General features: G+C 43.1%; 1 protein-coding gene across 3 annotated transcripts in view; it reads left to right on the forward strand.

The window, feature by feature from the left end:
- Window positions 1-19,262, forward strand: part of LOC117397839 (vitamin K-dependent gamma-carboxylase) — a 38,496-nt gene extending 19,234 nt beyond the window's left edge. For all 3 annotated transcript variants that reach the window (XM_033996734.3, XM_059008585.1, XM_059008586.1), the window contains 10 exons: window positions 1,879-1,985; window positions 3,188-3,351; window positions 6,739-7,025; window positions 8,514-8,645; window positions 10,467-10,618; window positions 10,887-11,056; window positions 11,513-11,643; window positions 12,386-12,533; window positions 14,081-14,276; window positions 18,965-19,262. In XM_033996734.3, coding sequence (XP_033852625.3) covers window positions 1,879-1,985; window positions 3,188-3,351; window positions 6,739-7,025; window positions 8,514-8,645; window positions 10,467-10,618; window positions 10,887-11,056; window positions 11,513-11,643; window positions 12,386-12,533; window positions 14,081-14,276; window positions 18,965-19,124 — 1,647 coding nt within the window. In that variant the 3' untranslated portion in view covers window positions 19,125-19,262. The remainder of the gene's footprint in view (window positions 1-1,878; window positions 1,986-3,187; window positions 3,352-6,738; window positions 7,026-8,513; window positions 8,646-10,466; window positions 10,619-10,886; window positions 11,057-11,512; window positions 11,644-12,385; window positions 12,534-14,080; window positions 14,277-18,964) is intronic.
- Window positions 19,263-27,900: the final 8,638 nt, after the last annotated feature.

Genomic DNA, 27,900 nt, shown 5'->3' on the forward strand with positions numbered 1-27,900 from the left:
ACCTTCTCTGCTGTGGGTAGTGGTGGCGGGACCAGCAGACACACTCCCTCTGCTGGTGGGAATGGGCGCAGCAGGCACTCCTCTGACAGGAGAGGGCAGTTGAGTGGGGAATGCCCCTGCTCACCGCAGATGGGGCACCAGCAGTCATGCATGACCGCCCGGAGGATGGCATCCCAGTTGCTCTCCCGCTCTGTGGCCGCGGCTGGTAGCTCCCACTTCTGGGGTCTCCCCCGGGGTACCTGCTCCTGGCTCGCTTGGGCAGCCCACTCCTCTCCCTGGTATTGGGTGGGGAAGATGGCCACGGTGTGCCCAAACTCCCCACAACCAGGGCACCACTCATCTACCACGTAGATAGGGCCGACGTCCCCTGGTGGCAGCTGTTGCTGTCGCTTTTGCTGCTTTCTGCAGCTCTTCCTTCCCATCCTCCTTTTCTTACTCTCCACGTAATAATCGAAAAAAAACGAAAACAATAAAACAATAAACTGCAATACCCTCTTCTGCCTGAGTCCAGGAGGCGCTGGTGATCCCACGCTGGACACCACGTGTGACAGGGTGGCTGGGCGGTGACGTCAAGACAGATGCAGGAAGTAAAAAATACTGACACCAAGCAAGTACTGTAGTTCAAAATAAAGACGCAGCGCGCCGTTTTTATTAACAAAAATAAATAAAATATTCAAACAAAAACACTGTGCTCAAACAAAAACACTGTGCTCACGGAGCTAAAATAAAACAGTAAACAAAAATAATCACCAACACAAAGTAATAAATAAACTATACAGGTCAGGCTGGGCAGTCGCTGTCACTGTTCCTGTATATTAGTTTCGTTTTCTCTCTCCTCACTCTCTCTGCTCCTCTATGACACCCACCACGAGCGCAGAGAGCTACAGGTTTATATACCGTGACCGAGGGGTTTAACTTGCTGGCAATTATTCTATTACCCCTCGGCCACAATCTGCACAAGTTTTCTAAATTAAACTGCTGTGGATGGGGCTACCCATCCACGCTACTAAACAAAACAGAACAAACAAACAAATCGGCTACGCCGTCCTAAATACATAAATAACAAAACAATAACCAAACCCGCGGCGTTTCACCGTCATATTTATAAACAACACGATAATAATAATAATAATAATAATAATAATAATAATAATAATAATAATAATAATAATAATAAAATACAAAATAACACGGGGGCGGAGGGGGAAACCCCGTTCTAAAAATAAACAAACCCTGTACAGGGCTGCTCGCCCTGTTACAGTGAGCATGAGATAATATCTTACTTACATTTTCCTTCTTATGGCATAACAACTGTGCTCATGCTATGTTAATGGAAATACATTATTTATTGCATCCATTTGTGTTCTGTTACTGTCTGGAACTTTGTACCTGATTACAAAAGCAAATGCGAAAGGAGTCATTTGAGTTTCAGGATTTGCGACTTATTTAACTCGTAATCACAAGATACTACCCTTCTTTTTAAATTCACATCATGTGCCTGGAGGGGTTCTGTACTGTAGAGCCAGCGTGCACAAATCTGCTTCAAGAGGTCCAGAGCCTCCAGGTTTTATTGGCAATTAATAATGAAGTGATTTAGACCTAGAAGGAGGTTAAAATGGGTTAATTAGGAACCAGCATATTTCTAAGGTCACAAGATTGTAAAATGAGAAAATAAAGATAGAAGCTAATCTGGAACTATAGGGAGAAGTAAACAACAAACTATTTTTATTGCACGTGTTAAACGGGGGCTCTGCAGTTCAGCGTTAATAAAAGATGCAGTCAGAATTAGTCATTCATTTTAAGGTAAATAAGTTTGCTTTGAAACACCCAGGTGTTATTCAGTTTTCGAATGCAATGTTGTTCATCTCTTGTTTTTAGATTTTCATAGTCTACTTCATTGCCGGGATCAAGAAGCTTGATTTTGATTGGATTGAGGGCTATTCCATGCATTATCTTGCTAACCATTGGCTGTTTGATCCCTTCAAGTAAGTGCTTCCTTTTAACACAAGCCTGAAAGAAGATGTTTTAACCTGTGCTGTTATCTATATAAACTGTTAACATAAAGTTATGGACAGAAATAACTACTGTTTTGTAATGGAATTGTTTTGAGTCCGGTTTACCACCAGGGGGTGCAATTTATCTTATAGTAGAACCTGAAAGTCAAGAACGCCACACTAACTGATTGGTCAACCGGACCCACTACTTGAAACTGGAATCAGGGCTCCTTTTAATAACCAGGACCGCTTAAACAATAGCGCTCCTGGCTTATTGTTGTTGTTTTATTTTAAATATTATTATTGACAAGCTGACTTATTAATACAGTATATAAACATGAAATCACTGGAAATAATTCAAGTTTCAGAGTTCATGTCATTTCAAACTAATGAACAACCTCCATTCCTGATGTGTTTATAACTTTGAGGTTCTACTGTACTTGTTTAAAGTAATTGTAAGAAAATCCATGAAACTCATTTTGAATTTTCATAGCTATAGGTGCAATTTTTAAACAAGCTCATGTTATTGCCCACATGTGTTTTCATTTGAAAACACATGCATCTGGTAGTACACTAGGTTAAAGAACTTCTCAGTTTGCTTGCGTTGCATTCAAGGAACTCTGTTACTTCCTTGGTCATGTCACCCAGCAGTTTCCTCTGGGTCAAAGCATGTTACTGGCAGAAAGCATGTCGGTCAGTTGGTTATTTTCAGGGAAAAAGCCATTGAAGGGGTGGGAACAATTTCAGCCTGTTGGTGAATTGACCTAGGCAGTGCAAGGCAGTTTAAAAGCATGGCTTGCAAACAGAGATTTCTTTAACCCAGATTAGTAACAAAATGACTGGTAAAACATGTGTTTCTTTCAAAACTGCACTTTGAAACATATATAATGAATGACATTCATGGAACTGTTTTGTTAACTACTTCAATGTCACACCTATATCCATGTGAGACATGACATACACAGCTGAAGGAAGGGGTGGACGGTCACAAGGAATCCTGTTTCTCTTGGTCCTTTTTAGAGCATTCCTAAAATAGTATTCCTGTACAAGGAACCGGTCCAAAGATATGCAGTCCAAAGAGGCAAATAAACTGTATGCTAACCCTGTACATGCTGCCTCCAGTGTATAGTCCCACACAAGTTGAATATAGTCCAGGTTTTGATTGCTCATGTGCTGTGGTGCTGCTGTTCCAGGCTGGTGTTCTCCGAGGAGATGACCAGTGTGCTAGTGGTGCATGGTGGAGGGCTTGTCCTGGACCTCACAGCCGGGTACCTGCTCTTCTTTGACGCCACGCGCCCCGTCGCCATGGTCTTCGTCAGCTACTTCCACTGCATGAACTCCCAGCTCTTCAGCATCGGTGAGCTGCTTTGGAAATTTTGAAAACTGTTTATGTGAGCTCTATGGAGCACAAGGAGTCGCTCCTATGGCTTGCATACAAGTAGAGCATAGATTAGAAACTTCACATGTTAGTTATGCAGTAGCAGAAGGGTTTTGCCTTAAAAGCTTAGCATCTTTATGAAAAAATGCAATCTCTTTTTGTAAAATTGTCATTGATTCCTGAGCTTTAGCAGTTTTTTTTTAGCATAAAAACATAGTCAACCTTGGTTAACATGACATCCCACGGGATGCCATTTAGTGTTGACTTATCCAAGGTGTCGAGTTAACCACGGGTGCACATGAGCCATGCCATTAACATGCATGTAATTAACAGAACTCACACGATTACACTATTACAGTATTTGCAAGTTTATTTTTAATTAAATGTCCTTATGAAAACAGTTGAAAGAACTGCAGTGAATGAATCAATTACAGTACTGTACAAACTTGGTACAACTTGTATTCTTCGATTTAAATAAGAATTAATACAATAACTACTGCGTTATTTTTATGAAAACAATCCAACCTCAAACTCTGCACAAACTGTTGACTATACTTTGTTATTGGCTTGTACTGTGTAATTTGACAGCTTAAATATCAAGAGTTAACAAATGTACACCATACAGAATTAACTCGGTGAACAAAAACAATAAGCAACTTTCAGTTTCACACAGAAATCGGGCATTGTCGATTTGTTTCGTATGCAAAAACACACGCTTAGAATGTTCTGCTGACAAGCTTGTTATCCCGAATAACCTGAGGTTTTAAAGCCAATTGAACGAGACCTCATTTTTTAGTTCTCACTCATTGTGCAGTGCACTGATACTGTAACCAGCTGCACTTGGTGAATGAACGATCCGTTTCCAGTCAGTTCAGTCACGAGAAACGAGTGTTGAGTTATCCACTAGTCGTGGGTTTTTTTTTTTAAAATAAATTTAGTAATTGCCAATTGGTTTTACCCTATTTTTGAAATGTCCAATTGTAGTTTTTTAGGCTCCGCTCACCACTACCACCCCTGCGCCGACTCGGGACGGCGAAGACGAACATACGCTGTCCTTCAAAGTGTGTGCTGTCAGCCGACCGCTTCTTTTCACTCTGCAGGCCCGCCATGCAACCAACTCAGAGCTACAGCGTCGGAGGACAATGCAGCGCTGGGCAGCTAACAGGCGCCCGGCCAGTCTGCAGGGGTTGATGGTGCGCGGTGAGCCGAGGACACCTTGGCCAACCTAAGCCCTCGCCCCCTGGGTGGCGATAGGCCGGTTGTGTGCCGCCCCCTGGGAGCTCCCGTCCACGGTCGGCAGTGGAATAGCCTGGACTCGAACCACCGATGTCCAGGCTATAGGGCGCATCCTGCACTCCACAAGGAGCACCTTTACCAGATGTGCCGCCCGGGAACCCCTATCCACTAGTCTTTTTAATAGTTTTTATGCCTTCGGTACCAGTAATAAGTGTTGACTTACGAGTAAAACGTGGTGTCGAATTAAGAGGCAGGATGCATATTTTTATATGGAGAAAATCCGGGACCAAGACTGTCTGTCAAATGAAGCGAGGGTATCGAGTTAACCAAGGTTGACTGTATATTGTGACAGGGTAGAGGCCCTGCACACTTATAAGTGGGTGTTTTGTGGCTGTGTACTTGTTAATTGTTTTATTGATTTAATCAGAAACACCTGCCTGTAATTAAGCAGGCAGGTACGTATATATATATAGAATGCTTTCAAAAATAGACATGTTAATTGATTATATTTATCAATTAACTAAATGCAAAGTGAGTGAACAGAAGAAAAATCTAAATCAAATCCATATTTGGTGTGACCACCCTTTGCCTTCAAAACAGCATCAATTCTTCTAGGTACACTTGCACAAAGTCAGGGATTTTGTAGGCATATAGTCAGGTGTATGATTAAACAATTATACCAGACAGGTGCTAATGATCATCAATTCAATATGTAGGTTGAAACACAATCATTAACTGAAACAGAAACAGCTGTGTAGGAGGAATAAAACTGGGTGAGGAACAGCCAAACTCAGCTAACAAGGTGAGGTTGCTGAAGACAGTTTACTGTCAAAAGTCATACACCATGGCAAGACTGAGCACAGCAACAAGACACAAGGTAGTTATACTGCATCAGCAAGGTCTCTCCCAGGCAGAAATTTCAAGGCAGACAGGGGTTTCCAGATGTGCTGTCCAAGCTCTTTTGAAGAAGCACAAAGAAACGGGCAACGTTGAGGACCGTAGACGCAGTGGTCGGCCAAGGAAACTTACTGCAGCAGATGAAAGACACATCATGCTTAGTTCCCTTCACAATCGGAAGATGTCCAGCAGTGCCAACAGCTCAGAATTGGCAGAAAACAGTGGGACCCTGGTACACCCATCTACTGTCCGGAGAAGTCTGGTCAGAAGTGGTCTTCATGGAAGACTTGCGGCCAGAAAGCCATACCTCCGACGTGGAAACAAGACCAAGTGACTCAACTATGCACGAAAACACAGGAACTGGGGTGCAGAAAAATCATCTGGCATCTGATTGGCCCCAAATTTGTTCTGCAGCATGACAACGACCCCAAACATACAGCGAAAGTCATTAAGAACTATCTTCAGCGTAAAGAAGAACAAGGAGTCCTGGAAGTGATGGTATGGCCCCCACAGAGCCCTGATCTCAACATCATCGAGTCTGTCTGGGATTACATGAAGAGAGAGAAGCAACTGAGGCTGCCTAAATCCACAGAAGAACTGTGGTTAGTTCTCCAAGATGTTTGGGCCAACCTACCCGCCGAGTTCCTTCAAAAACTGTGTGCAAGTGTACCTAGAAGAATTGATGCTGTTTTGAAGGCAAAGGGTGGTCACACCAAATATTGATTTGATGTAGATTTTTCTTCTGTTCACTCACTGCATTTTGTTAATTGATAAATATAAACTATTAACATGTCTATTTTTGAAAGCATTCTTACTTTACAGCATTTTTTCACACCTGCCTAAAACTTTTGCACAGTACTGTATATATATATATATATATAGCAGGGCAGAACAGCTTGTTAGGTGTCTGTGTTAAGGCTAAGGATACCTGTGGGGGCAAACCTTAAAAGAAAGGCAATGTGTGCGACTTGTTCTAGTGAACATGTGTATTGTATGTGGCAAAGTGAGGTTTGTTTTGCCACATTCTGGGACCGTTCTCACGGTCTTGTGTAAAATGAAGAACTCTCACAACAGCAAGTGCGTTTATTTTCAAACACAAAATAAACCAAACGAAAGCCTAACTCCAGCAAGGAGTGCTTAGCTAAACATTTACAAGTTCTAGCTAATATACTGGATGGCCAAGACATTTACCAGTAACCAAAACACTCATGAGTGTGTTGTTCCTCTCTGCAGGTATGTTTGCCTACACCATGCTGGCCACAAGCCTCCTCTTCTGTTATCCAGACTGGCCACGTCGCTTCTTCAGCAAGTTCCCAGCATGCCTCAGCGGAGCCCTGCCCACGGTGATGCCCGCCCCACAGCACAGCCCCTCGTGTGTGTACCCTGAATCTGAGTCCAGCGAGGCTGCCACCCTGACCAAGCCCACCAAACTGAGCCGGCGGCACCGACTGGGCGCCCTCTTCACAGTGCTGTACATCACAGAGCAGTTCTTCATGCCCTACTCCCACTTCATCACTCAGGTAGGGGCGGCATCCCGTCTGCAGCTCATTAATCCAGCCACGCCCTCCGCTCTAAACTGTCTGCTGTGCTTAGCCAGTTGCAGCCATGGCCAGTTAAACAAATATGAAGTGTGATGCCTTGTGCTCTGCGCCATGATTGATGTCAATGTGATCTGGGGTTTGCTTAACTAGAGGGTGTTATCTGACTAGAAACTGGAATTTCAGAGATTACTACTGAAATGCAATGTTTTAACCAGCAGGTGTCGCTCATGTTAGGATTACCAAGTGCGCTAGGCTTCCATTAAGTTAGTCATAGATCTTATACAGTACTGCATTGCAGTAACACCTTCATGCTGATTTAATTTAATAAGTTGTGCTAGAGATATCAATGCTTAAACTGCTGTAGAATTTTAAAAATTTAAACCTACCAACTTAGAGGCTTTCTGTACAAAATGCTGTTTGTTTCAGAATCATGGAAAACTGTAAAGCCTGGTTCATACTTCTGTTGCAGATAAATGCTATACATCAGGCACAGACAGCGAAGCTGTGCATCTTCACTATTTGCTCTACGGTAACGGGACGCATCGTATCTCGGCCCTTTTGACTGCGCAAAGTGGTTGCAGCTGTTCATATATAAATGCAGACTATTTGCGAAATGCACTAAAAAAATTCAAAGCGATGTCATACCTTCTCCCTCTCTTCTTGCATTTTATCAAGTTTAGAATCATTCTGAGCAACATTATTATTTATTATTATTTATTTCTTAGCAGACGCCCTTATCCAGGGCGATTTACAATCGTAAGCAAATACATTTCAAGTGTTACAATACAAGTAATACAATAAGAGCAAGAAATACAATAACTTTTGTTCAAGCAAAGTACAAGTGTGACAAACCACAATTCAATAATACAGCAGATAATAGCGATAGTTACATCAGGATATGATTAAATAGTGGTAGTTACATCAGGATGTGATTAAATACAAAATACTACAGGTTAAACACTTGGCAGATTACAGTATTCTGAGGTACAGGATTAAATGCAGTAAAATAGGGGGCAGATAAGAGCAAAATAAAGCACATTTAAATGAAGGGTGATAGTGTCCCAGGATACAAACAGAGGAGTTCTACAGGTGCTGTTTGAAGAGGTGAGTCTTAAGGAGGCGCCGGAATGTGGTCAGGGACTGGGCAGTCCTGACATCTGACTGACAACATAAAAGCCTTAATTCATTTTGCTGCCCTTCCAGAAAGTCTTGTGATGCTCTGACTATGCAGCTTCAGCTTTCGCTGTACATGCTATGCCATTGAGCAGGGGAGCCAGACTCCCATAACACTATAGGCAAGTAGTTTGCATGCACGGCAGCACTGAATTTAGCTAAAAACAGGGCTTAAAACATCATGAAAAGGAACGGGAACAAATTATAGCTGTGTAAATGATTCTGGATTGGTTTTCTATCATTTTTTACCACATCTTTTAGTTGCACTGTGCATGTTTGTTCCTGGCTCCTCAGGGCTACAATAACTTGACCAATGGGCTGTACGGCTACTCCTGGGACATGATGGTCCACTCCCGCTCACACCAGCATGTCAAGATCACCTACCGGGACGGTGTGACTGGAGACATCGGGTACCTGAACCCAGGGGTGAGTGGACAGTGCACTAAGATCCATTGCACAAATGCACAGTCTCATGCAGTTTTAGACATTTGCTATGTATGCATGTATTGACCAGTTTTATTGGAATATTGCTGACTGAGTTAGTGAAGCCCTGGGGCAAGTTACAATATTTCAACAGATATTACAGACCACAGTCACAATTATATTAGTACGTTATTATATAAAATGTTTGATAACTGCTGCTAACCGTTTTCCATTTCAGAAACGTTTTCAGCCACCAAGGAAATCCCACAGTATTTAGAATTCATACAGATCTGTTCTGAAACGTGGCAAATGAAATATAAAGTTTACCCACCGGACACAGACATGTGTAATTGAAACACCAAACGGAGGGTTCAGAACCAGACCAGACTCGTTGCTGTCAGCAGCTAGACAGTGAGGGGAAGCGACCCCGATTTAAAAAGCAAACAGAATGCAGGGTTGTATATTCAGAATTGTGAAATGCAAAGAAGTTAGGATGAGGTTGTGTGATGCACGGGCAAGACCGCACTTGGAATACTAAGCTCTCTTCTTGTCCCCTGTGGAGGGGTGGTGGGCACACTGACGCACAAGGGAGACAGAAGGTTTTATTTGAAACGCCGCTTGGCGCACTGATTTATTTTCGCCACAAGGTGGCACTATGGTACTGCTACAGAGCACAACCCAATACCAGCAATGGTAAAAAGGTTGGCAGGTCGTAGCGCACACGCAGGTGCTCAAAATAATAATGAAAGCAAAAGGCGAAAGAAAAAGGGAAAATAAAACTACAAATTAAAGGTGCTGTACTCGGCAACGTTACCCTGACTGTCGTTAACCGCACGGCCCGGGTCTCCGTCCTACACTCACCCATTCCCTCAACCTGCTTATACAGTTCAGGGTTCCGCCCAAGTTTTTCCCCGCTACTAAAAATTCCTTTTCTTTTCCTTTTTAATTAGTTTGTTGTGCTCGTTCTTCTCTGGTCGTGCTTGGTCCGGCAGCAGAGCTTCCGTCAGCTGGCTCGTTTCGTCTTAGAGGGAACAACAGCGTTATCTTATAGGGTCAGCAATCCCCCAAGGCCCGCCTTTCAGCCACTCAGAGAGGGAAAGCCAACACACCATCTTCCCCACCTCTCCGTGTCACTGCCATGACTGACAGGCAGATCTACGAGGCTTCTGCCCCCTTCCTGCAGTACCACGCATGCGCCAGACAGACAGCACAGCTCTCCCCTGTTACATCCTCTCATTACAAAAAGGACATTGAGTCTGTCCAGTGAAGAACAAAGAAATGAGTTATGAAGGTTGAGGGAACGGAATTTGTTTAGCCTAAACCAAAGAAGAATTAGGGTTGACTGTATTGAAGCTTACAACGTTAAGCCTAGGCAATGCCTAGGGCTATTCTTTTTCAGTTTCTATTTTTGGTCATGTGGTGTACCTTTTAAAGTTATATTGAGCCGACTCTTGGAAAGGGTTGATTTGTGAAACGATCTCCCGTAACTTGAATGCGACTATGGTTCTGTTTCATTGAGAATGTAACAAAAAAATAAAAGGCAGCTCCTCATTTTTAATTCAAAACGAACACAAAGAGAGTTCAGTTAAATTGTTTTTCCTGGATTTAAGATCTTAATGATTCGTTGCAAAAATGTGATAACCTGTTTTGCAATTAATAGTTTCCTCTTAATCACGATTTACTTCAATCAGTTTAACTTCACTTGCTGTTTGCGTTCCACTTTTTTACAGAGTGGTGAGTATAGGGAATGGATTATCAGGCCGTGTTGTCGGTGTTGAATCATTGGGATCTACCACTTGACTGTGTGCTCACTGCTGCCCCCAGGTGTTCACCCATAGCCGGCGCTGGAAGGACCACGGTGACATGCTAAAGCAGTATGCCAGTTGCCTGAGCCACCAGCTGAAGAACTACAACATCTCTGAGCCTGAGATCTACTTCGATATCTGGGTCTCCATCAATGAGCGCTTCCAACAGAGGTGAGACAGGGAGTGTAGCCAGGCCTGGAAGCTGTGGCGCCCCCTGCAGGAGGGGGTGGTGTAGCAATAGTCTGAGCAGTACCCTTACAGTGTCAGCACGCTGGTCAATGCATTTGTGCTATTTTAATGTTAGTTCAAAATATGTATTTTGCTAAATTTGTGCCACCATTTTCTGAGAAATAGATTCCAATTATTATTTGTTTTACTAGATAAGATGGATGGGTGGCTGCCCTGTGTGTTTATTGCTATTTGTTCATTTTCCTGTCAGGATCTTTGACCCACGGTTAGATATTGTGAAAGCTGACTGGTCACCCTTCCGCCCCAATCCGTGGCTCATGCCCTTGCTGGTTGATCTTTCACCTTGGAGGACAAAATTCCAGGAGATCGACAACACTCTGGACAATCAGACAGAGGTGGTCTTCATCGCTGATTTCCCAGGTTTGACCTCTTATCATTTTCTGGTGACCCAAGCTACTGTGTACTAGGTTGTGATTATGCATTTGAAACTTGCTTAGCAAGTTACTTTATCAAAAAAAAAAAAAAAACCTTATGAAAAGTCCCTTAATGTCTGCAACACATCTGTCCCATAGAGACTACTGGTAGCCATTCTTTCAGTGGATAAACTAAATAAGATTTAATACCAAGAAAAATCCCAGAATATGAAAATGTTCCTCTCTAGCCAAAGCTGTTCCGGTGGTACTATACGCTGGGTTTGATGCAAGATTCCAAAATCTTTCTTTAAAATATTTACTCGGGACCACCGAATATGAAAAAGTTATTCCATACTAGATATCTCATCGCTTGTTGTATAAATTGTAGTGTTTTACGTTCTAGTTTATTCCTGAAATGGTTTTGTTTTTTTTCCAGTAACGGTTTGATCTGTATTCCTTACAGGGCTCCACCTGGAGAACTTTGTGAGCGAGGACCTGGGGAACACGAGCCTGCAGGTGCTGCAGGGAGAGCTGAACGTGGAGATCGTGGAGGAGGGGAAGAACTACACCATCAAGGAGGGAGAGAAGATGCAGGTACCAGCCTGGGCTCAGAACTCGCTGAACTAGTCTTGCTGAACTAGTCTTGCTGAACTAGCTCTCTAGATTTCTCTTTTGCTAGCATCACTTCTGTGCACTGTGCACTGTATATGCAGAACAGGGAGGCTCTTCTGGATGTCATTGTTACCAGGGGCATTTTGTTTAGCTCATTTTACTCTTAAGAAATGGCTTGTCTATTTTGTATGAATATTATTAATTCTATATTCACTTCTCCTTCACCTTTATGATGCTTCCAATCATTTTGAGTGGTTCTGAGTTCTGTTGCTCCATTACTCTGGGTCAGATCCACCTGGGCTTATTCTGTATCTGTACAATCCTCGTTTCCAGCTGCTTTTGAGTACTACTTGATTCCAAATAAATCACATGGGACTGTGCTGGTCCCACTTGGTCCATTGTATTAGTATTAAACAAGTGGAGCCTGCAGAAACGAGAGGGAGGATCGTGTGAGTTGTTTGTAATCAGAAAGTGCTCAAAAGGAGCTAACAACTAGGATTCTACAGACCCAGACAAGGACAGATGAATTGTGATGTAAAGATAAATGGGTAAACAGTAAGTAGCTTACAATTTAATTTTACTTCCCCCTTCAAACTAACTTGAAGTGTTGACAGGTTTTAAAGGTGACGCCTGTTACATTAATGTGTGTGTGTGTGCACGTGTGTGTGTGCACGTGTGTGTGTGCACGTGTGTGTGTGTATGTGTGTGTGTATGTGTGTTGCAGCTGCCTGCGGGGGAATACCACAAGGCGTATACAGTGTCTCCAGGGCCCTCCTGCTTCATGTACATCTACGTCAACACCACAGAGATGGCTCTGGAGCAGAACCTCACCCGGCTGTACGAGCTGCAGGAGCGAGTGCGCAACGGCACAGGTGAGCAAGCAGGGACCGACCCACTGCTGCCTGCACAGGGACCCCAACACAATCGCAGGGGAAATTAACTGCAGGCTGCGCACAGTTTTTCTCGTAAACAACGTTTGGTCAACAGCGGGCATATATATATATATATATATAGGATGGAGCTTTGTTTTTGTTTTTATTTAATCTTCAATAAGATAGCAAAACTAAAAATGGAAATCAAATACTTTTTTCTGTGGACACCCCCCCCCCCCCCCACAAATTATACAGCAACGTTGTGCAACAGCTTGTATGTGTTGTAAACTGTTCCAGTCATATAAAGTAAATGGTAAAATGCTATTTGCTAACACAACTGATATTACCAATCAGTAACTGGAAACAGCTGTCAATCAGTACGTTTACATGACAAAGTGTTTTCCGAAAAATGAATCAGAAAACTGATTTTCTTAAAATGTCACTTTTCTGTGTGTACATGATTAACTATAGAAAATCTAATTAGAATTCAACTGTATACATGGATTGAAGTTTTCGGAAAAAGCAGGGTATTTTCGCATGCAAAGTACTGTAGTAGCCTAAGTACGATTTGAACAGACCGGACATTTCTGCGACAGAACAGAGACCAATCCAATATACTGCTTTATCAAAGTGTCAGGTCTTAAATTCAAAGATTACTATCGTGTATCTCTATTCAGATTCCCCATAATGTGCAATCAGCCTTTCCAACAGCTCATCCTGTTCTATATTACCAGTTTCTTTTGCAGACATTATTTTAAATGATCACGTCATTTTAAAGCTGGAAAACATTTGCTGCTTCAGTATGGGCTATTAACAAATACATACAGACTTTAACAAATGTATTACTTTATCCCTAACCAGACAAATGGATGCATGCAGACTGACTACAGATTATTATTATTTTCTCTGTTTTCTAAAACCACGTGCAGGAATGAAGGTCAAAGTTTACACATGTGCAGTACGCTATTGGAATAGGTTTTCCGAAAATTGTGTTTACATGATCTACATTTTGTTAGTTTTCGGAATTTAATCGCACATTTCAAGGTGCAGTTTTCCGAAAACTGACTTTTGGAATATTCCGATACATTTTCCAAAAACTGTGTTTACATGACTTTTGATATCGGAATTCTTATGCTCATGTAAACGCACTGAATGAAGAAAACCTTCATCTGCTTTATCTGTCTCCACCACAAGAGGTCGCTGTGTCACACATTTCCATGCACACATAATGTTGTTATTCCTTTCTATACACTTTGAAGTCTGTTTTATTTATTATTCCAGTAAAAACTGCTTATTGCGCTTTTGAATCCTTACAGATTTAATGAGCTTAGAGCGTGATTGCTCTAAAAAATGCAGTTTAAATGTTGAAAAACTAGTAACAACAACTCTGAAAGTTAATGTAAAGATGCAAAGGTGTGGCTGAGTTTTAGAAATTATCAAGAAACCACTACAAAAAATGCAACTTATGTTTAATGATCTCTCTCTCTCTCTCTCTCTCTCTCTCTCTCTCTCTCTCTCTCTCTCTCTCTATATATATATTTGTCCAGAGACGGAACCTCTTCCTCCGGAGTTGCAGCCCATTCTGAACGGCACGGGGACCGATGTTAACGTGACTGACCCTGTGCTGAAGGCGTTTCTGAGGAGGCAGAGGAAAATTGAGGAGATTCAGAAAAGACGGAATGCCACCATCGTCGATCGATTCACTCGTTTCACTATTAAGAAGTATTACCTCCTCAGGAGAAGGTGAGCAGCAGTCATATTTACTTAAGTGAACTTTGCAGCACCCAAAAATGAACAGAGCCCTCAATCTGTACCCCCTTATACCTCACTGTACCAGAACCCCCAACCTCAATGTGTACCCCTCTATACTGTAACAGAGCCCCCAACTCTCCCTCAATCTGTACCCCTCTATACTGTGAGAGCCCCTAACTCTCCCTCAATCTGCACCCCTAACTATACTGTAACAAAGCCCTCAACTCTCCCTCAATCTGAACCCCTCTATACTGTGAGAGCCCCTAACTCTCCCTCAATCTGAACCCCTCTATACTGTAACAGAGCCCTAACTCTCCCTCAATCTGTACCCCTCTATACTGTGAGAGCCCCTAACTATACTGTAACAGAGCCCCCAACTCTCCCTCAATCTGTACCCCTCTATACTGTGAGAGCTCCTAACTCTCCCTCAATCTGTACCCCTCTATACTGTGAGAGCCCCTAACTATACTGTAACAGAGCCCCCAACTCTCCCTCAATCTGTACCCCTCTATACTGTGAGAGCCCCTAACTCTCCCTCAATCTGCACCCCTAACTATACTGTAACAAAGCCCTCAACTCTCCCTCAATCTGAACCCCTCTATACTGTGAGAGCCCCTAACTCTCCCTCAATCTGAACCCCTCTATACTGTAACAGAGCCCTAACTCTCCCTCAATCTGTACCCCTCTATACTGTGAGAGCCCCTAACTATACTGTAACAGAGCCCCCAACTCTCCCTCAATCTGTACCCCTCTATACTGTGAGAGCTCCTAACTCTCCCTCAATCTGAACCCCTCTATACTGTGAGAGCCCCTAACTCTCCCTCAATCTGAACCCCTCTATACTGTAACAGAGCCCTAACTCTCCCTCAATCTGTACCCCTCTATACTGTGAGAGCCCCTAACTATACTGTAACAGAGCCCCCAACTCTCCCTCAATCTGTACCCCTCTATACTGTGAGAGCTCCTAACTCTCCCTCAATCTGTACCCCGCTATACTGTAACAGAGCCCCTAACTCTCCCTCAATCTGTACCCCTCTATACTGTGAGAGCCCCTAACTCTCCCTCAATCTGAACCCCTCTATACTGTAACAGAGCCCCTAACTCTCCCTCAATCTGAACCCCTCTATACTGTAACAGATCCCCCAGCTCTCCCTCAATCTGTACCCCTCTATACCTCACTAACACAGCGCCCAACTCTCCCTCATTCATTTCAAGACAGTATAACAAGACAAAAGAAAAGGCAGTTTTATTAGAAGACCTTGAATCAGCCACAGCATAACACAACAGGCCACATACACACATCTTTCCAATTAGACCAAATAATGTATGCAGAAGAGTTGCCAATTGGAGAAAGACCATGCAGAGCAGATCTAAGCAGAAAGCTTGAATTTCTGAGCCTTGAGAAAGAAAGAATGAATTCAGATGTGAACAAGCCCTTTGAAAACCGCAAGCGCTCTCGGATCAGCTAGAGAGGCATGTATACACAGTAGGGGAGCAGAATGATTAGAGACGTTGTCTTGGTGACTATCTGGAACTACAGTTAGTCTTCCAGTTAAATAGCATGAATGCTTTTTACAGTGTTTTAGTTGAATACCTGTTTGGGGTGTTAAACATTCTCTGTGTGTCATAATTGTTCCTAAACATTACACCATTTTCAATGATATTCGTGTAAATGTAAATGCTTGCTGTGGTGTTTATTAGGGGTATAATGATTAATTGTGCATCGATGAATCATGATCCTTTCTTTACATGATAGCCTATATCATATCGTAAGTGTATTGTTTGTATTGTGATACAAGACCAAAAGCACAGCTTGGCTCATTGTAGTTCACATATGATTCTTGAATAAAGAATATTAGAATATTTTTCTCTTTTAACACAATAGTCCGTCATTAAATTACCATTTGCTTTTATTAGGCATCATACAACTATCAGGACCATCCCATGTATCGTGATACATATCGTATCATGACCTGCATATTGTGATTCTTATCGTGACCTTAGTGTTACACCTAGTGGCTATACAGTTGGATGTGTGTAGTGTAAGATTATTTATTCAATATTTATTTAGTTTTTTCCATGTCCAAATAAGCATTGTACACATGTAGTCTCGTCCACATTAATGTTGCAGCGCATCATAAAAAAGAAACAGCGTTCTGAAGGAGTGCTTTTCACGGTGGGTTCTTTGAGTTGCTTACAAGAATTCCCAATATGTTGAGGTTTAAACATGTTTAGTCCTATAGTTTAAAACCTTTTTTAAATTAAACAAAATCTGACATCCCTAACACGTGCTTCTACACTCATTTAGTGTTGGTTGTGAGCTGTTTGGATGGCGTCTGTGCTCTTGTCCTGTTTCTCCTCAGTGTTGGATGGTGTCTGTGCTCTTGTCCTGTTTCTCCTCAGTGTTGGATGGTGTCTGTGCTCTTGCCCTGTTTCTCCTCAGTGTTGGATGGTGTCTGTGCTCTTGCCCTGTTTCTCCTCAGTGTTGGATGGTGTCTGTGCTCTTGCCCTGTTTCTCCTCAGTGTTGGATGGTGTCTGTGCTCTTGTCCTGTTTCTCCTCAGTGTTGGATGGTGTCTGTGCTCTTGTCCTGTTTCTCCTCGGTGTTGGATGGTGTCTGTGCTCTTGCCCTGTTTCTCCTCGGTGTTGGATGGTGTCTGTGCTCTAGCCCTGTTTCTCCTCAGTGTTGGATGGTGTCTGTGCTCTTGCCCTGTTTCTCCTGTGTTGGATGGTGTCTGTGCTCTTGCCCTGTTTCTCCTCAGTGTTGGATGGTGTCTGTGCTCTTGCCCTGTTTCTCCTCAGTGTTGGATGGTGTCTGTGCTCTTGTCCTGTTTCTCCTCAGTGTTGGATGGTGTCTGTGCTCTTGCCCTGTTTCTCCCCAGTGTTGGATGGTGTCTGTACTCTTGCCCTGTTTCTCCTCAGTGTTGGATGGTGTCTGTGCTCTTGTCCTGTTTCTCCTCAGTGTTGGATGGTGTCTGTGCTCTTGCCCTGTTTCTCCCCAGTGTTGGATGGTGTCTGTGCTCTTGCCCTGTTTCTCCTCAGTGTTGGATGGTGTCTGTGCTCTTGCCCTGTTTCTCCTGTGTTGGATGGTGTCTGTGCTCTTGCCCTGTTTCTCCTCAGTGTTGGATGGTGTCTGTGCTCTTGCCCTGTTTCTCCTCAGTGTTGGATGGCGTCTGTGCTCTTGTCCTGTTTCTCCTCAGTGTTGGATGGCGTCTGTGCTCTTGCCCTGTTTCTCCCCAGTGTTGGATGGTGTCTGTGCTCTTGTCCTGTTTCTCCCCAGTGTTGGATGGTGTCTGTGCTCTTGCCCTGTTTCTCCTCAGTGTTGGATGGTGTCTGTGCTCTTGCCCTGTTTCTCCTCAGTGTTGGATGGTGTCTGTGCTCTAGCCCTGTTTCTCCTCAGTGTTGGATGGTGTCTGTGCTCTTGTCCTGTTTCTCCCCAGTGTTGGATGGTGTCTGTGCTCTTGCCCTGTTTCTCCCCAGTGTTGGATGGTGTCTGTGCTCTTGTCCTGTTTCTCCCCAGTGTTGGATGGTGTCTGTGCTCTTGCCCTGTTTCTCCCCAGTGTTGGATGGTGTCTGTGCTCTTGTCCTGTTTCTCCCCAGTGTTGGATGGTGTCTGTGCTCTTGCCCTGTTTCTCCTCAGTGTTGGATGGTGTCTGTGCTCTTGCCCTGTTTCTCCTCAGTGTTGGATGGTGTCTGTGCTCTAGCCCTGTTTCTCCTCAGTGTTGGATGGTGTCTGTGCTCTTGCCCTGTTTCTCCTCAGTGTTGGATGGTGTCTGTGCTCTTGCCCTGTTTCTCCTCAGTGTTGGATGGTGTCTGTGCTCTTGTCCTGTTTCTCCTCAGTGTTGGATGGCGTCTGTGCTCTTGCCCTGTTTCCCCTCAGTGTTGGATGGTGTCTGTGCTCTTGCCCTGTTTCTCCTCAGTGTTGGATGGTGTCTGTGCTCTTGCCCTGTTTCTCCTCAGTGTTGGATGGTGTCTGTGCTCTTGCCCTGTTTCTCCTCAGTGTTGGATGGTGTCTGTACTCTTGCCCTGTTTCTCCTCAGTGTTGGATGGTGTCTGTGCTCTAGCCCTGTTTCTCCTCAGTGTTGGATGGTGTCTGTGCTCTTGTCCTGTTTCTCCTCAGTGTTGGATGGTGTCTGTGCTCTTGCCCTGTTTCTCCTCAGTGTTGGATGGTGTCTGTGCTCTAGCCCTGTTTCTCCTCAGTGTTGGATGGTGTCTGTGCTCTTGCCCTGTTTCTCATCAGTGTTGGATGGTGTCTGTGCTCTTGCCCTGTTTCTCCTCAGTGTTGGATGGTGTCTGTGCTCTTGCCCTGTTTCTCCTCAGTGTTGGATGGTGTCTGTGCTCTTGCCCTGTTTCTCCTCAGTGTTGGATGGTGTCTGTGCTCTAGCCCTGTTTCTCCTCAGTGTTGGATGGTGTCTGTGCTCTTGCCCTGTTTCTCATCAGTGTTGGATGGTGTCTGTGCTCTTGCCCTGTTTCTCCTCAGTGTTGGATGGCGTCTGTGCTCTTGCCCTGTTTCTCCTCAGTGTTGGGTGGTGTCTGTGCTCTTGCCCTGTTTCTCCTCAGTGTTGGATGGTGTCTGTGCTCTAGCCCTGTTTCTCCTCAGTGTTGGATGGTGTCTGTGCTCTTGCCCTGTTTCTCATCAGTGTTGGATGGTGTCTGTACTCTTGCCCTTTTTCTCCTCAGTTTTCTGATGACGGCGATCGGGCTGCGGAACCTCGTGGTGGGCCGGCCCCCCTTGGAGCAGCTTGCCCAGGAGGTGGCGTACGCCAACATGAAGGCCCCAGAGGAGCCTGGGAGCAGCGAGGCGGTGAGGAAAGACGACAGTGACCACACCGAGCTGTGACCTGCCTGCCCTCCTTGTTACTGACGCCCAGTGTTTCAATCACCACATAACGGACAGTGTTTCAATCACTACAAACTTACTGCGCTAGATTCTCAGAGCTGTGTACTGTCTTTTTTTTTTTTTTTTTTTTTTTTTTTAGCATCAATAGAAAAAAATAAATAAATCTGATGGTAAAAAAAGGAACTAAAGGAAGGACATTAAATGTATGGGATTGTGGGTAATCCAAAGTTCTTTTAGAATTGTAAATGGTGTTCTTCCCTTCAGACAAAAATATGAGCGAACAATGAGATTAAGTAAATAGCTTTGAGAATCTGACTCATTGTCTTAATACATTTTAAATCATGTTGCATTAGCCAATTGGAGAAATGTAATTGTGTAGACACAATTTTATTTGTATTATATATATTTTTAATAATATCCAAATAGTAGAAAAAATCCATTTAAAAAGACAAAAGTTTTCCTATAAAGGTGTCCAAGTCTCTTCTGATTGTATCCACGTTGTCTCTGTCCTAATCATGATGTTAATATACTAGTACTGCACACTTTAGACAGAGCAGGCATTGTTTATGTGATGACACTACTGCAATATAACATATCAAGTCGTATTATAGTGATCTCAACCAGCAGTTTAACTGTCCTCTGCACTGTCCACTTAGTTCACCTGCATTTCTGTGTCGTATGCGTTACAAACACGCCCTCCGAAGCTGGCTTGAACATCATGATCGTGACTGTTTTAATGTAAAAGAGGGTGAGAGAGATTGTGATGCTGCAAAGCAAGACCCCAGATACCTGTGAATACTAATGAGGCAGACCAGCCCGACCTTGTTAATTCTCCAAGCCATGTCAATGTGCTTCTAATGTGTGTTGAGAGGTAAAATTAAAACTAATTGCATAGCATCATGAGCCATACCAGGTTGAGATGAACTGGAAAGCTATGGTGAGCCGAATTTAAGATCACGGTAAAAACTGGTCCATCTCAAACTGTTATGCTGTAGCAGTCTTATCTCCATCACTGGTATCAGATTCCCCCAAACCAGTTTTAATTTCCCATAAATCAAGAAGAAAAATCTCATCTATCTCATTCAACTGCTGCAAATCCCATTAAGAAACCATACACCCTTCACGTTTGCTCTGTAGCTTAAATCACTCTGGATCTGAAGGCTATTCCCATCTCAAGGCTGTCTGGTACAGATAATACTGGATGTGCGTAAACAAGAGTATAATTAGGCAGCTTCATTCATTGAATTGATTGCTAGATTTAAGGTTGACTGAGGGACATAGTCTTTGCTCTAGAATCTCACATTGCTTAAGTAAAAATCTTCTATATCAGAGATTTAAAGTGATTCTTTCCTACTAGAAATGTCTAACAATGCACAACAGTGATCCTATGATTAGGTTATATGCTATTCAACACGGACCATCTTTGGATTTGAAAGATTCCACTGCGCTGGTCTCATCTTTCGTTATAGAGAAGGATTTTAGCCCAGCGTTTTCCATGTATGTGGCATTGGTGTCCCGTGAAACTTGAGTTCTTCTGAGGTCCAGGCCTTTCCTGTGGTTTATTGAAAGATGATGGCTTTCAGGAACAGTGGATTCACTGGAAACTTTATTCCGAGACGTGCTGTTTGAGTGAGTGTTGATAAACGTTATCTGAGGCAGTGGTGCTTCCTTGTGGTTCTTACTGTCCTATACAGACCTTATCTGAACAAGCTGCTTCTACACACTGGACACCTGGGTCTGCTTGAAAAAAGGCTCTGGTCCGCTTAATTCAATAAGTACGGAACTGGTTGCATCAAACACCTTGTGTTCAGTGTTTCTTGAGTTTTAATGGTGTTGCAGAAATCAGCTGAACACTAACTAATATGTATCTTAAATGTGATGTACTTAAACATAATTAGGGCTGCTAGTTTTCAGGTTTTATTTTTGATCACGTGAAGTCCCTTTAAACATATTTTGAGCCGATTCGCTTTCTTAATCAAACACTAATTACCAAAGGAAGTTGTTTTACCCTCATATCTTGATTGAGTTCACAAACGACATGCATTGATCTCGCCTCGTTCTATTTGAACCTGCATTTCAATCTGGCTCTGATCACTGAATTCATCTTATTCATTTCCACTGCGTCAGTTTGTAGTAGTTCGTTGCTAATTTAAACAATCTGATATTCAGTTAAGGCTTAACAACTATTAATTAAGGTTTAAAGGGATAGAGAGAGATGGAAAATAAAAACTGGAAACTAGAAGCCCTGAACATAATGCTTCGGTTGTTTTATGCATCCAGACCCTGGACTGGAGAGGATTGAAAGAGCCAAAGTGAGTTAGAGTGTTTTAAAAAAAAAAAAAAAAGACAACATTCCAAACCAGTCTTTAGAAATGTTTGCGAAGGGCTGCATGAATGCAATCCCTGTGTAAAAAACATAACGTTACTCAATATTGCATCAGATTAATCAGGCACTGCTCGGGTTTTATAACCTCTCGTCAGCAAAGATCAATCCATGCTTTATTATCTGTGAAGAATTTCAGAGGTGTCTTTTGTTGCATATTGTTTTTTTCCCAGTAGTTTTGATAAGATTTCCACACAAAACATTTAATATCTGTTCTTTCTGTACAGAAAGTTCTGAACCATGGTGCAAGAGTGCCAAAGTTACAGGCTTTTTACATGTGCTGTCAGTGTGTCTCAATGATTTGTGTAAGGCACAGTTTCCTCAGACCTCTATCAACGTGGAACAAAAAACAAAAACACATTACTGTTACAAACTATATGAGTACCCTGCTTTGAATATACTACTCCGGTCAAAAAGGAAACATTACAAACTATATGAGTACCCACGCTTTGAATATACTACTCCGGTCAAAAAGGAAACCGCACAGCCGGGCAGATGTTGATTTACAGCTGCTAGATGTCACATTCATTTTTCAATATAATGCATTCTGGTGAAGCTAGCAGAGAAAGTGATTTAACCTGAGCCAGAGTACCTTGACGTGATTGTTCTGACAGAAAGGGAGCTCCGGGCAGGTGAAGGACAATCTCAGGGTGATGCCAGTGCAGATTCAAAATCACAATGTATTTGTTGCTGTTCTGTAAGAGATGGAGTGGATACTGATTGTTTTGCACCTTCACTTTTCAAGCATACCTTCACTTTTCAAGCATACCTTCATTGTTCAAGCATACCTTTGTTGTTCGCTAGTTGACTTTCTTACTTAATGATAACAGATCTCTCACATTTTACAGAATATTTATGTACTGCGGCCCTCCTGAAATCATCACGTGGCCCCCTCTTTGGGAACCACTGGTGCCCTGTTCTAGTTTAATAAGTAGGGAGGGACTGGGTGTGAGTTGAGAATAGGAGCTTCTGGAAGGACTTGTGTGGGGGTTTCATTAGGTGGCTGCAGACCCTCCATCCCTCCTTTGCCTCCCTCTTTTTTTGTTTTCAGTCAAGGTTACATCACAGTAGTTTTAATTCCATGTTGCTCATGATTCTGTATCGAGTCGATTGTTGGGACAATTTTCCTTGGGGCTGTTTGTGCTGATTCTGCCTGCATTGAGAACCCCTCCTCAACCATTCCCTTTACTGAGGACCATCGCTGCAACAGCCTGCCCAGCCAAAAATGTCAGCAACTGACAATATATACTATTGCATTTTATGAAAAGTATATAATTGTTCCTTTTTTCTATTTTTAAAAAGGGACTGAATAACTGCAATGCAAGTAAATGAAAAGAAGCCCACACTTTCATCTTTTTTTAAAATGCAAGATGAAAATAAAATGTATTTTAAAGTTGTTAATAAAATGCGCTATTGTAAGAATTCATCTTGTCTGCTTTATTTGTTTCTGAAAAGATAATAGTAACCATGTGTGATTGAACTGGGTGAGGGATCAAGGCTGCTGTTTGTCATTAGCAGCAACAAATCACTTTATTTTTTATAAGGGAGGTAACTGAGCCCTAGGGATATGTTTGTAGGAGTTTATTTTATAATCTGGATTATACTGTTTTCCAAGTGAATGGGGAAAAAAAACAAAACAAATATGGCACTTAACCCTTTTAAGCAAAGTTAGGCTTTGTTCATCAAGCTGGCTTCTGACTCCTCTGGTAAGGTAAAGTTATGGAGGAGTATGTAGAAGTGTGGCAAAGTGGTTTGCAGTGTGCAGGTGTAGAGGTGATGCAATGCTCAAACAGATGACAAACAACAAAGTTCACGGTCCAGACAATTCTTTATTTGTTTTTATAATCTAGGTCGTTTGTGGACCGTAAATAATAAATAATAGTACACTTTCGGGTGGTGGAAAGTGCAGGTGCTGAAGTGTCCAGTTCATTAGTGCGGGTGTGTGATGTCCAAGGATGAAAGTGCTGGCAGTAGTGCGGCAGCTCCTTGGCATGACAGATCACTCTGACCCCGGTCCTGACAATAAACAAACCAAAAGCAAGGAAGTAAATAAAAAACATGCACGCACACACGCGGCTGAACAACCCAGGTTTACTGTTACCTCAAAGGCCCTGCACTTACAAAATGACAGCCCTTATATACTAGGAGACTCGGCACACCTGCCAGTTGTCTAATGCAGCTCAGCTGATCACAGTAGTCTTGTCCCCTAATATGATCATTCCGCCCTGCACTAAGATGGCCGACTTCCTTTTCTGCCCCTCTCTCCAGGCCGGCCTGTCTCGGTACAGACGTGCAAGTACCCTCTTGGGTCGGGAGGAAGATTTGCAGCTCAGATCCTCTCGCTCTCTGTCACAGGGTTCTCTGTACCATCCTACTGTACAGAAGCTATGGCACAGGTGAATGCACAGAGTTCAATGGCACCTCTGAAAGAGACACAGACCCAGAACAGGTGAATGCATAGAGTTCAATAGCACCTCTGAAAGAGACACTGTCCGACACAGACCGGAGAGCAGCTCTCTAGTGGTATGTTTACTAACATCCCCTGCGAAGGAGATACAGTGGAGGCGTATGTACAGATGACACACTTGACCCATGTTTGACCCATGTTTGCAAATATCTGCAAAAGAGCTTATCCAGTTGACGTGACACTGTGGCTGGTAATGCTTACGTTATTGAGAATATCAGATTCTGGGGTATGGGGGGGTGGCTATATGTCCGTTCATCCATCCGTCTGTGTGTCACACTTACATGATTGCATTAATCTGGAGAATTGCTTATCAAGTTGTGATTAAACATTTCATTGTGTGGGCAGCAGTGTGGAGTAGTGGTTAGGGCTCTGGACTCTTGACCGGAGGGTCGTGGGTTCAGTCCCCAGTGGGGGACACTGCTGCTGTACCCTTGAGCAAGGTACTTTACCTAGATTGCTCCAGTAAAAACCCAACTGTTTAAATGGGTAATTGTATGTAAAAAATAATGTGATGTATTGTAACAATTGTAAGTCGCCCTGGATAAGGGCGTCTGCTAAGAAATAAATAAATAATTCTGTACTGTTAAATGTCATGGTCAGCAGCTTGTTCATTATACTGATATTTCTAATTCTGAATTGACAGTCATGCTGGGGAATGCACGTTACTGACATGCAGATTCCATATTGCACACACCATGAGCTGTGTAATGCATTTTGTTTCTAGTATGACCTACATTCTCACTAGTTACTGTAGTGGAACTTTCCTTCTAGTGTAATTGCAGTGCACTTTCACGTTGTTCAGTAACAGCTGTGGTTCAATGGGTTCATCTGAGTTGTAGACACAGCTTTAGACAGCAGAAACGAATGTCCTGCATGTTTTTGACATGAAAAAAGAAACAAGGACCAGAGGTCACAAATGGAGATTAGATAAAGGGGCATTCAGAACAGAAGATAGGAGGCACTTTTTTACACAGAGAATTGTTAGGGTCTGGAACCAACTCCCCAGTAATGTTGTTGAAGCTGACACCCTGGGATCCTTCAAGAAGCTGCTTAATGAGATTCTGGGATCAATAAGCTACTAACAACCAAACAAGCAAGATGGGCCGAATGGCCTCCTCTCGTTGGTAAACTTTCTTATGTCCTTATGTTCTTATGTCCATTCCATACTATTTCTGCATAGTGTTCAGTGCTGGGCAGCTCCAGTAGTATGATACATTAGTAGAATGGTTTCACAGTGGTAAAATCCTATTTTGACATACCAATGGCAAACCATTGTCATACTGTGTCAGTACCAGTGTGAAATGCATGCTCTAAATTCATTGTGTTGCTGTGGCTGGTAATGCTGTTGTCTGCTTATGGTCCTGCTAAACTTTATTCAGGATAACGGGTGGAGACTGGGTGTGAACCAGCGACCCTGCACACAACAAGCAAGCGTCGTCACATCTATGCAAAAGAGCCGGACTGGCCTGCACTGGTGGTTATAGACCCTGTAACCTCATCTCACCGGCAGGGGCAATGCACCACACAACGCTGCCTGTTACATATACAGTAGTGTGACAGGAATGACGAGTGGTGACGTCAGGCAGAAGCAGGAAGGGAAAATAAAACTGACACCGGGGAAGTACTGCAGTTCAAAAGGCTTGCGCCGTTTTAATTAAATAATCCAAAAATAAAATAAATATTTTAAACACAAAAACACTTGCTCACAGAGCAAAATAAAAGGGGAAACAAAAACAAATCTCTGACACAAAATAAATAATATGATCCCAGGTCAGGCTGGGCAGTTGCTGTCACTGTTCCTGGAATCTTTTTAAATCTCGTTTTGTTTCGTTTCGTTTCGTTTCGTTTCGTTTCTCTCCACTCTCGCTCCTCACTAACACCCACACCGAGCTAGAGAGCTGGAGGCTTTTTATAACAGGTGACCATCTCCCGATTAGCAACACATTAAATCACCTAATTAATTCGGGAGATGGTTCCTTCTGCACGAGTTTTTTTAAATACCATGTGGATGGGGCTTCCCATCCACATTACTAAACAGTATAAAATAAACAAACGGCTACGCCGTCACTAAACAAAACAATAAAACATACGGCGCTCGCCGACATACATATAATATACAAAACATTACTAAACCATAATAAACATAAAACAATAATCTGCACAGGGGCGGAGGGGACTCCGTTCTAAACTAAAATAAACAAAACAATGTACAGGGCTGCTGGCCCTGTTGCAAGCAGCAATGGGATTTATTACACTTCTACGTACTTTGGTTTATTGTCCTCGTACTGTGATCATGCTTCAAAACACTGGATCTGCAATAAAAGGAAATGGGTGCTGGTGGGTGTAGGAGGCTGTGTGGTTTGGTGGTTAAAGGGCCAGGAGGTCCCCGGTTCAAATCCCAGCTCACTCACTGACTCACTGTGTGACCATGAGCAAGTCACTTAACCTCTTGTGCTCTTGTCTTTCGGGTGAGACGTTGTTGTAATTGACTCTGCAGCTGATGCATAGTTCACACACCCTAGTCTCTGAAAGTCGCCTTGGATAAAGGTGTCTGCTAAATAAATAAATAATAAAAAACCTGATGATCAAAAGACCTACAGCACGTGGAGTGTACAGTATGTGGAACACATATGGAAGGGTTTCCTGAGAAACCTGGTCTACATGTGACAGTGACATAATGAAATAAACATTTTATAATAGCCTTTGTGAACAGGCTTTAAAGTGAATGGGTTGGTAAAATAAATCCCAGACAGTCTAAAAGAATTGAATCTATTCAGTCTTGAACAAAGAAGACTACGTGGTGATCTGATTCAAGCATTAAAAATCCTAAAAGGTATAGACAATGTCGACCCAGGGGACTTTTTTGACCTGAAAAAAGAAACAAGGACCAGGGGTCACAAATGGAGATTAGATAAAGGGGCATTCAGAACAGAAAATAGGAGTCACTTTTTTACACAGAGAAGTGAGGGTCTGGAACCAACTCCCCAGTAATGTTGTTGAAGCTGACACCCTGGGATCCTTCAAAAAGCTGCTTGATGAGATTCTGGGGTCAATAAGCTACTAACAACCAAACAAGCACGATGGGCTGAATGGCCTCCTCTCGTTTGTAAACTTTCTTATATTCTTATGAGACTGAATAGCTCTCTCATCCCTCAGAGAAAACAAGGTCCCTCTCATCCAGGAGACAGAACAGCATTGAAGAGAAAGAGCTCATCCAGGACAGGAGACATGGAGACTGAACAGCACATCCATGAAGAGAAAGAGCTCATCCAGGAGAGGAGACATGGAGATTGAACAGCACATCCCTGAAGAGAAAGAGCTCATCCAGGACAGGCTTGAGACATGGAGATTGAACAGCACATCCCTGAAGAGAAAGAGCTCATCCAGGACAGGAGACATGGAGACTGAACAGCACATCCCTGAAGAGAAAGAGCTCATCCAGGACAGGAGACATGGAGACTGAACAGCACATCCCTGAAGAGAAAGAGCTCATCCAGGACAGGAGACATGGAGACTGAACAGCACATCCCTGAAGAGAAAGAGCTCATCCAGGACAGGAGACATGGAGACTGAACAGCACATCCCTGAAGAGAAAGAGCTCATCCAGGACAGGAGACATGGAGACTGAACAGCACATCCCTGAAGAGAAAGAGCTCATCCAGGACAGGAGACATGGAGACTGAACAGCACATCCCTGAAGAGAAAGAATACATTAAAATGGAAAAAAAAACAGAAGACAAAGTGCCCTAGCCACAGAGCGTGGAATGAAAGTCTGATGAGGCCACCACTGCAGAGTTCTGTGATACCTGTGATTGGCTGCTGGTGCATGAATCACACTGTGTAGAATCAGGCTATGCAGTCACATGTCTATATGGTACTATCCTGCAGGAATTACAAGACAACCACAGTCTGTGAACTGCATCAGT

Source organism: Acipenser ruthenus, chromosome 37 (genome assembly GCF_902713425.1).
Source record: "Acipenser ruthenus chromosome 37, fAciRut3.2 maternal haplotype, whole genome shotgun sequence".
Lineage (NCBI taxonomy): Eukaryota > Metazoa > Chordata > Actinopteri > Acipenseriformes > Acipenseridae > Acipenser > Acipenser ruthenus.